At 42.7% G+C, this 11,809-nt stretch overlaps 1 protein-coding gene across 1 annotated transcript in view; it reads right to left on the bottom strand.

The window, feature by feature from the left end:
• Positions 1-1,002: 1,002 nt before the first annotated feature.
• Positions 1,003-11,809, bottom strand: part of ninj2 (ninjurin 2) — an 11,459-nt gene continuing 652 nt past the window's right edge. The window contains exon 3 of the mRNA XM_038978042.1: positions 1,003-1,151. Coding sequence (XP_038833970.1) covers positions 1,003-1,151 — 149 coding nt within the window. The remainder of the gene's footprint in view (positions 1,152-11,809) is intronic.

Genomic DNA, 11,809 nt, shown 5'->3' with positions numbered 1-11,809 from the left:
ATTATCTGAAGACCCTTATATTATCTGAAGACCCTTATATTATCTTCCCCCTTATATTATCTTCCCCCTTATATTATCTGAAGACCCTTATATTATATTTCCCCTCCTATTATCTGAAGACCCTTATATTATCTGAAGACCCTCATATTATCTGAAGACCCTCATATTATATTTCCCCTCCTATTATCTGAAGACCCTTATATTATCAGAAGACCCTTATATTATCAGAAGACCCTTATATTATCTGAAGACCCTTATATTATCTGAAGACCCTTATATTATCTGAAGACCCTTATATTATCAGAAGACCCTTATATTATCAGAAGACCCTTATATTATCTGAAGACCCTCATATTATCTGAAGAGCCTTATATTATATTTCCCCTCCTATTATCTGAAGACCCTTATATTATCTGAAGACCCTCATATTATCTGAAGAGCCTTATATTATATTTCCCCTCCTATTATCAGAAGACCCTTATATTATCTGAAGACCCTCATATTATCTGAAGAGCCTTATATTATCTGAAGACCCATTGGTCTGTAGCCATTCTTGGAAATCCCAGACCAAGGACATGCTTGAACGTTGTTAAATTGTGGGAGGCAACCCGTTTGTCTACAGAGACTGATCTGTAGCCCAAACACTTGTCTTTAATTTGATTTCTGAGCCATACACATTAGAATAAGACAATTCTACTTTTTGACATTTAAAATGATTAATATCTTCCTTTTACAAATCTCTTCTGATAAAAAAAAGTTACAATAGTAAACCCGTATTGCCATGTTTTAAAAGATATATCGCTGAAGTATATCACTTTAGGTTTTGGGGTACAGGTCCGTATTCTGTCTAGGTTTTGGGGTACAGGCCAGTCTTCAGTCTAGGTTTTGGGGTACAGGTCAGTCTACTGTATAGGTTTTGGGGTACAGGCCAGTCTTCAGTCTAGGTTTTGGGGTACAGGTCAGTCTACTGTATAGGTTTTGGGGTACAGGCCAGTCTTCAGTCTAGGTTTTGGGGTACAGGCCAGTTTTCTGCACTCCAAATGCGGTGATGAAGATGTTGATGATGGCGGTGATGAAGACGAGGCCGGTGGCCACGTTGTTCATGATGTCCAGCTTCCTCTGGTTGGCTACGTCGTTCAGGTCCTTACGTGCTGGAACACACAGAGACAAACAGTGTTGTAACTGAGGCGAGATCCTATACCGCAGTGGTGCGTGGGTAATATCACTGAGGAAGCCAAGCCAGGAAACAAGACATATTATATCCTATGTTGTGATATTGCGTTGTTTGCTCTATAACCCATTCGTTCATACGCCACCGTGATATACAATAATATACAACAACAAAAAACAGTGGCGGAATAAATTAAACTACACATACGTTTGTTTCACCACAAAACCGGAGAGAAACATCTGTCAGGTGACGTCCACAAAGCAAATAGTACATATAACAGTCATATGAACTGCAGCGTGGTCAAGCAAGTTCATGTTTTACAGTTTACTAAACAACAACTGGTTTAGAACTACAGAGTTACATCACGTCAGCTACAGACAACTGGTTCAGAACTACAGAGTTACATCAAGTCAGCTACAGACAACTGGTTTAGAACTACAGAGTTACATCACGTCAGCTACAGACAACTGGTTTAGAACTACAGAGTTACATCACGTCAGCTACAGACAACTGTTACATCACGTCAGCTACAGACAACTGGTTTAGAACTACAGAGTTACATCACGTCAGCTACAGACAACTGGTTTAGAACTACAGAGTTACATCACGTCAGCTACAGACAACTGGTTTAGAACTACAGAGTTACATCACGTCAGCTACAGACAACTGGTTTAGAACTACAGAGTTACATCACGTCAGCTACAGACAACTGGTTCAGAACTACAGAGTTACATCACGTCAGCTACAGACAACTGGTTTAGAACTACAGAGTTACATCTTACAGCTACAGACAACTGGTTTAGAACTACAGAGTTACATCACGTCAGCTACAGACAACTGGTTCAGAACTACAGAGTTACATCACGTCAGCTACAGACAACTGGTTTAGAACTACAGAGTTACATCACGTCAGCTACAGACAACTGGTTCAGAACTACAGAGTTACATCACGTCAGCTACAGACAACTGGTTCAGAACTACAGAGTTACATCACGTCAGCTACAGACAACTGGTTCAGAACTACAGAGTTACATCACGTCAGCTACAGACAACTGGTTTAGAACTACAGAGTTACATCAAGTCAGCTACAGACAACTGGTTTAGAACTACAGAGTTACATCACGTCAGCTACAGACAACTGGTTTAGAACTACAGAGTTACATCACGTCAGCTACAGACAACTGGTTCAGAACTACAGAGTTACATCACGTCAGCTACAGACAACTGGTTCAGAACTACAGAGTTACATCACGTCAGCTACAGACAACTGGTTCAGAACTACAGAGTTACATCACGTCAGCTACAGACAACTGGTTCAGAACTACAGAGTTACATCACGTCAGCTACAGACAACTGGTTTAGATCTACAGAGTTACATCAAGTCAGCTACAGACAACTGGTTCAGAACTACAGAGTTACATCACGTCAGCTACAGACAACTGGTTCAGAACTACAGAGTTACATCTTACAGCTACAGACAACTGGTTTAGAACTACAGAGTTACATCACGTCAGCTACAGACAACTGGTTTAGAACTACAGAGTTACATCACGTCAGCTACAGACAACTGGTTCAGAACTACAGAGTTACATCACGTCAGCTACAGACAACTGGTTTAGAACTACAGAGTTACATCACGTCAGCTACAGACAACTGGTTCAGAACTACAGAGTTACATCACGTCAGCTACAGACAACTGGTTCAGAACTACAGAGTTACATCACGTCAGCTACAGACAACTGGTTTAGAACTACAGAGTTACATCACGTCAGCTACAGACAACTGGTTTAGAACTACAGAGTTACATCAAGTCAGCTACAGACAACTGGTTTAGAACTACAGAGTTACATCAAGTCAGCTACAGACAACTGGTTTAGAACTACAGAGTTACATCAAGTCAGCTACAGACAACTGGTTTAGAACTACAGAGTTACATCTTACAGCTACAGACAACTGGTTTAGAACTACAGAGTTACATCAAGTCAGCTACAGACAACTGGTTTAGAACTACAGAGTTACATCACGTCAGCTACAGACAACTGGTTTAGAACTACAGAGTTACATCACGTCAGCTACAGACAACTGGTTTAGAACTACAGAGTTACATCAAGTCAGCTACAGACAACTGGTTTAGAACTACAGAGTTACATCTTACAGCTACAGACAACTGGTTCAGAACTACAGAGTTATATCAAGTCAGCTACAGACAACTGGTTTAGAACTACAGAGTTACATCTTACAGCTACAGACAACTGGTTTAGAACTACAGAGTTACATCACGTCAGCTACAGACAACTGGTTCAGAACTACAGAGTTACATCAAGTCAGCTACAGACAACTGGTTCAGAACTACAGAGTTACATCACGTCAGATACAGACAACTGGTTCAGAACTACAGAGTTACATCACGTCAGCTACAGACAACTGGTTCAGAACTACAGAGTTACATCACGTCAGCTACAGACAACTGGTTCAGAACTACAGAGTTACATCACGTCAGCTACAGACAACTGGTTTAGAACTACAGAGTTACATCACGTCAGCTACAGACAACTGGTTCAGAACTACAGAGTTACATCACGTCAGCTACAGACAACTGGTTTAGAACTACAGAGTTACATCACGTCAGCTACAGACAACTGGTTCAGAACTACAGAGTTACATCAAGTCAGCTACAGACAACTGGTTTAGAACTACAGAGTTACATCACGTCAGCTACAGACAACTGGTTCAGAACTACAGAGTTACATCATGTCAGCTACAGACAACTGGTTCAGAACTACAGAGTTACATCACGTCAGCTACAGACAACTGGTTCAGAACTACAGAGTTACATCACGTCAGCTACAGACAACTGGTTCAGAACTACAGAGTTACATCAAGTCAGCTACAGACAACTGGTTCAGAACTACAGAGTTACATCACGTCAGCTACAGACAACTGGTTTAGAACTACAGAGTTACATCACGTCAGCTACAGACAACTGGTTCAGAACTACAGAGTTACATCACGTCAGCTACAGACAACTGGTTTAGAACTACAGAGTTACATCTTACAGCTACAGACAACTGGTTTAGAACTACAGAGTTACATCACGTCAGCTACAGACAACTGGTTTAGAACTACAGAGTTACATCACGTCAGCTACAGACAACTGGTTCAGAACTACAGAGTTACATCACGTCAGCTACAGACAACTGGTTTAGAACTACAGAGTTACATCACGTCAGCTACAGACAACTGGTTTAGAACTACAGAGTTACATCACGTCAGCTACAGACAACTGGTTCAGAACTACAGAGTTACATCACGTCAGCTACAGACAACTGGTTCAGAACTACAGAGTTACATCACGTCAGCTACAGACAACTGGTTTAGAACTACAGAGTTACATCACGTCAGCTACAGACAACTGGTTTAGAACTACAGAGTTACATCAAGTCAGCTACAGACAACTGGTTTAGAACTACAGAGTTACATCAAGTCAGCTACAGACAACTGGTTTAGAACTACAGAGTTACATCAAGTCAGCTACAGACAACTGGTTTAGAACTACAGAGTTACATCTTACAGCTACAGACAACTGGTTTAGAACTACAGAGTTACATCAAGTCAGCTACAGACAACTGGTTTAGAACTACAGAGTTACATCACGTCAGCTACAGACAACTGGTTTAGAACTACAGAGTTACATCACGTCAGCTACAGACAACTGGTTTAGAACTACAGAGTTACATCAAGTCAGCTACAGACAACTGGTTTAGAACTACAGAGTTACATCTTACAGCTACAGACAACTGGTTCAGAACTACAGAGTTACATCACGTCAGCTACAGACAACTGGTTTAGAACTACAGAGTTACATCTTACAGCTACAGACAACTGGTTTAGAACTACAGAGTTACATCACGTCAGCTACAGACAACTGGTTCAGAACTACAGAGTTACATCATGTCAGCTACAGACAACTGGTTCAGAACTACAGAGTTACATCACGTCAGCTACAGACAACTGGTTTAGAACTACAGAGTTACATCACGTCAGCTTCAGACAACTGGTTTAGAACTACAGAGTTACATCAAGTCAGCTACAGACAACTGGTTTAGAACTACAGAGTTACATCACGTCAGATACAGACAACTGGTTCAGAACTACAGAGTTACATCACGTCAGCTACAGACAACTGGTTCAGAACTACAGAGTTACATCACGTCAGCTACAGACAACTGGTTCAGAACTACAGAGTTACATCACGTCAGCTACAGACAACTGGTTTAGAACTACAGAGTTACATCACGTCAGCTACAGACAACTGGTTTAGAACTACAGAGTTACATCACGTCAGCTACAGACAACTGGTTTAGAACTACAGAGTTACATCACGTCAGCTACAGACAACTGGTTCAGAACTACAGAGTTACATCAAGTCAGCTACAGACAACTGGTTTAGAACTACAGAGTTACATCACGTCAGCTACAGACAACTGGTTCAGAACTACAGAGTTACATCATGTCAGCTACAGACAACTGGTTCAGAACTACAGAGTTACATCACGTCAGCTACAGACAACTGGTTTAGAACTACAGAGTTACATCACGTCAGCTTCAGACAACTGGTTTAGAACTACAGAGTTACATCAAGTCAGCTACAGACAACTGGTTTAGAACTACAGAGTTACATCAAGTCAGCTACAGACAACTGGTTTAGAACTACAGAGTTACATCAAGTCAGCTACAGACAACTGGTTTAGAACTACAGAGTTACATCTTACAGCTACAGACAACTGGTTTAGAACTACAGAGTTACATCACGTCAGCTACAGACAACTGGTTTAGATCTACAGAGTTACATCAAGTCAGCTACAGACAACTGGTTCAGAACTACAGAGTTACATCACGTCAGCTACAGACAACTGGTTCAGAACTACAGAGTTACATCAAGTCAGCTACAGACAACTGGTTTAGAACTACAGAGTTACATCACGTCAGCTACAGACAACTGGTTTAGAACTACAGAGTTACATCACGTCAGCTACAGACAACTGGTTTAGATCTACAGAGTTACATCACGTCAGCTACAGACAACTGGTTTAGAACTACAGAGTTACATCACGTCAGCTACAGACAACTGGTTTAGAACTACAGAGTTACATCACGTCAGCTACAGACAACTGGTTTAGAACTACAGAGTTACATCAAGTCAGCTACAGACAACTGGTTTAGAACTACAGAGTTACATCTTACAGCTACAGACAACTGGTTCAGAACTACAGAGTTACATCAAGTCAGCTACAGACAACTGGTTCAGAACTACAGAGTTACATCACGTCAGCTACAGACAACTGGTTTAGAACTACAGAGTTACATCACGTCAGCTACAGACAACTGGTTTAGAACTACAGAGTTACATCAAGTCAGCTACAGACAACTGGTTTAGAACTACAGAGTTACATCAAGTCAGCTACAGACAACTGGTTCAGAACTACAGAGTTACATTACGTCAGCTACAGACAACTGGTTTAGAACTACAGAGTTACATCACGTCAGCTACAGACAACTGGTTTAGAACTACAGAGTTACATCACGTCAGCTACAGACAACTGGTTTAGAACTACAGAGTTACATCACGTCAGCTACAGACAACTGGTTTAGAACTACAGAGTTACATCAAGTCAGCTACAGACAACTGGTTTAGATCTACAGAGTTACATCAAGTCAGCTACAGACAACTGGTTTAGAACTACAGAGTTACATCACGTCAGCTACAGACAACTGGTTTAGAACTACAGAGTTAGATCACGTCAGCTACAGACAACTGGTTTAGAACTACAGAGTTAGATCACGTCAGCTACAGACAACTGGTTCAGAACTACAGAGCTACATCACGTCAGCTACAGACAACTGGTTTAGAACTACAGAGTTACATCACGTCAGCTACAGACAACTGGTTTAGAACTACAGAGTTACATCTTACAGCTACAGACAACTGGTTTAGAACTACAGAGTTACATCAAGTCAGCTACAGACAACTGGTTTAGAACTACAGAGTTACATCACGTCAGCTACAGACAACTGGTTTAGAACTACAGAGTTACATCACGTCAGCTACAGACAACTGGTTTAGAACTACAGAGTTACATCAAGTCAGCTACAGACAACTGGTTTAGAACTACAGAGTTACATCACGTCAGCTACAGACAACTGGTTAGAACTACAGAGTTACATCACGTCAGCTACAGACAACTGGTTCAGAACTACAGAGTTACATCAAGTCAGCTACAGACAACTGGTTCAGAACTACAGAGTTACATCACGTCAGCTACAGACAACTGGTTCAGAACTACAGAGTTACATCACGTCAGCTACAGACAACTGGTTCAGAACTACAGAGTTACATCACGTCAGCTACAGACAACTGGTTCAGAACTACAGAGTTACATCACGTCAGCTACAGACAACTGGTTTAGAACTACAGAGTTACATCACGTCAGCTACAGACAACTGGTTTAGAACTACAGAGTTACATCACGTCAGCTACAGACAACTGGTTTAGAACTACAGAGTTACATCACGTCAGCTACAGACAACTGGTTTAGAACTACAGAGTTACATCACGTCAGCTACAGACAACTGGTTCAGAACTACAGAGTTACATCAAGTCAGCTACAGACAACTGGTTTAGAACTACAGAGTTACATCACGTCAGCTACAGACAACTGGTTTAGAACTACAGAGTTACATCACGTCAGCTACAGACAACTGGTTGAGAACTACAGAGTTACATCACGTCAGCTACAGACAACTGGTTCAGAACTACAGAGTTACATCACGTCAGCTACAGACAACTGGTTTAGAACTACAGAGTTACATCACGTCAGCTACAGACAACTGGTTTAGAACTACAGAGTTACATCAAGTCAGCTACAGACAACTGGTTTAGAACTACAGAGTTACATCAAGTCAGCTACAGACAACTGGTTTAGAACTACAGAGTTACATCAAGTCAGCTACAGACAACTGGTTTAGAACTACAGAGTTACATCTTACAGCTACAGACAACTGGTTTAGAACTACAGAGTTACATCACGTCAGCTACAGACAACTGGTTTAGAACTACAGAGTTACATCACGTCAGCTACAGACAACTGGTTTAGATCTACAGAGTTACATCAAGTCAGCTACAGACAACTGGTTTAGAACTACAGAGTTACATCACGTCAGCTACAGACAACTGGTTCAGAACTACAGAGTTACATCACGTCAGCTACAGACAACTGGTTTAGAACTACAGAGTTACATCACGTCAGCTACAGACAACTGGTTTAGAACTACAGAGTTACATCACGTCAGCTACAGACAACTGGTTTAGAACTACAGAGTTACATCACGTCAGCTACAGACAACTGGTTCAGAACTACAGAGTTACATCACGTCAGCTACAGACAACTGGTTTAGAACTACAGAGTTACATCACGTCAGCTACAGACAACTGGTTTAGAACTACAGAGTTACATCACGTCAGCTACAGACAACTGGTTTAGAACTACAGAGTTACATCACGTCAGCTACAGACAACTGGTTTAGAACTACAGAGTTACATCACGTCAGCTACAGACAACTGGTTTAGAACTACAGAGTTACATCACGTCAGCTACAGACAACTGGTTTAGAACTACAGAGTTACATCTTACAGCTACAGACAACTGGTTTAGAACTACAGAGTTACATCTTACAGCTACAGACAACTGGTTCAGAACTACAGAGTTACATCAAGTCAGCTACAGACAAACTGGTTCAGAACTACAGAGTTACATCACGTCAGCTACAGACAACTGGTTAGAACTACAGAGTTACATCACGTCAGCTACAGACAACTGTTTAGAACTACAGAGTTACATCAAGTCAGCTACAGACAACTGGTTTAGAACTACAGAGTTACATCAAGTCAGCTACAGACAACTGGTTCAGAACTACAGAGTTACATACGTCAGCTACAGACAACTGGTTTAGAACTACAGAGTTACATCACGTCAGCTACGACAACTGGTTTAGAACTACAGAGTTACATCACGTCAGCTACAGACAACTGGTTTAGAACTACAGAGTTACATCACGTCAGCTACAGACAACTGGTTTAGAACTACAGAGTTACATCGTCAGCTACAGACAACTGGTCAGAACTACTCGCGACGCGCTCGATACCCCCCCCCTGGCTCCCCCCACCCCTTCGTCTATGGAAACGACGAGCGGAGCGCAGGGGCAAGACGCCGTCCCCCCCGACCGCGGCGCCCTGTGTCCTTCGCGCGGGCCATTCTTACGGACTTCCTCCTTCAGCTGTATCACCTAGAGGTTATGGTTAACCCCGGACACGGATCAGCTTACACCTAGAGGTTATGGTTTAACCCGGACACTGATCAGCTTAATCCCCTAGAGGTTATGGTTAACCCTGGACACTGATCAGCTTTATCACCTAGAGGTTATGGTTAACCCTGACACGATCAGCTTTATCCTAAGTAGAGGTTATGGTTAACCCTGCACTGATCAGCTTTATCACCTAGAGGTTATGTTAACCTGGACACTGATCCGCTGTATCACCTAGAGGTTATGGTTAACCCTGGACACTGATCAGCTTATCACCTAGAGGGTTATGGTTAACCCTGGACACTGATCAGCTTGTATCACCTAGGGTTATGGTACCCTGACACTGATCCAGCTTTAATCCCCTAGAGGTTATGGTTAACCCTGGACACTGATCAGCTTTACACCTAGAGGTTATGGTTAAACTGGCTTGCAGTTTACGCCCCTGGACACTGATCAGCTGTATACCTAGAGGTTATGGTTAACCCTGGACATGATCAGCTGTATCACCTAGAGGTTATGGTTAACCTGGACACGATCAGCTTTATCACCTAGAGGTTAGGTTAACCCTGGACACTGATCAGTTTTATCCCCTAGAGGTTATGGTTAACCCTGGACACTGATCAGCTTTATCACCTAGAGGTTTATGGTTAACACTGGGCTTTAGGCAGTGTTGATTGCCCCTGGACACTGATCAGCTGTATCACCTAGAGGTTATGGTTTAACCCTGGACACTGATCAGCTTATCACCTAGAGGTTATGGTTAAACCTGGACACTGATCAGCTGTATCACCTAGAGGTTATGGTTAACCCTGGCTTTAGCAGTGTTGACTGCCCCTGGACACTGATCAGCGTATCACCTAGAGGTTATGGTTAACCCTGGACACTGATCAGCTTATCACCTAGAGGTTATGGTTAACCCTGGACACTGATCAGCTTTATCCCCTAGAGGTTATGGTTACCCTGGGTTTAGGCAGTGTGACTGCCTGGACACTGATCAGCTGTATCACCTAGAGGTTATGGTTAACCCTGGACATTGATCAGCTGTTATCACCTAGAGGTTATGGTTAACCTGGACACTGATCAGCTTATCACCAGAGTTATGGTTAACCTGGACACTGATCAGCTGTATCACCTAGAGGTTATGGTTAACCCTGGATACTGATCAGCTTAATCCCCTAGAGGTTATGGTTAACCCTGGACACTGATCAGCTTTATCACCTAGAGGTTATGGTTAACCCTGGACACTGATCAGCTTTATCCCCTAGAGGTTATGGTTAACCCTGGGCTTTAGGCAGTGTTGACTGCCCCTGGACACTGATCAGCTGTATCACCTAGAGGTTATGGTTAACCCTGGACACTGATCAGCTGTATCACCTAGAGGTTATGGTTAAACCCTGGACACTGATCAGCTGTATCACTAGAGGTTATGGTTAACCCTGGACACTGATCAGCTGTATCCCTGAGAGTTAGGTAACCCTGGACACTGATCAGCTTTACACACTAGAGGTTATGGGTAACCCTGGGACACTGATCAGCTTTATCCCCTAGAGGTTATGGTTAACCCTGGACACTGATCAGCTTATCACCTAGAGGTTATGGTTAACCCTGGACACTGATCAGCTGTTATCACCTAGAGGTTATGGTTAAACCCTGGGCTTTAGACAGTGTTGACTGCCCCTGGACACTGATCAGCTGTATCACCTAGAGGTTATGGTTAACCCTGGACACTGATCAGCTTTATCACCTAGAGGTTATGGTTAACCCTGGACACTGATCAGCTTTATCACCTAGAGGTTATGGTTAACCCTGGGTTAGCAGAGTTGACTGCCCCTGGACACTGATCAGCTGTATCACCTAGAGGTTATGGTTAACCCTGGACACCTGATCAGCTGTATCACCTAGAGGTTAGGTTAACCCTGGGACACTGATCAGCTGTATCACCTAGAGGTTATGGTTAACCTGGACACTGATCAGCTATCCCCTAGAGGTTATGGTTAACCCTGGACACTGATCAGCTTTATCACCTAGAGGTTATGGTTAACCCTGGACACTGATCAGCTTATCCCTAGAGGTTATGGTTAAACCCTGGACACTGATCAGCTTTATCCACCTAGAGGTATGGTTAACCCTGGACACTGATCAGCTTATCCCTAGAGGTTATGGTTAACCTGGCTTAGCATGGACTGCCCCTGGACAATGATCAGCTGTATCACCTAGAGGTTATGGTTAACCCTGGACACTGATCAGCGTTATCACTAGAGTTATGGTTAAACCCTG

Source organism: Salvelinus namaycush, chromosome 38 (genome assembly GCF_016432855.1).
Source record: "Salvelinus namaycush isolate Seneca chromosome 38, SaNama_1.0, whole genome shotgun sequence".
Taxonomy (NCBI): Eukaryota; Metazoa; Chordata; class Actinopteri; order Salmoniformes; family Salmonidae; genus Salvelinus; species Salvelinus namaycush.
Note: the sequence above shows the minus strand (reverse complement) of the source record. Positions and strands in the feature narration are given on the sequence as shown.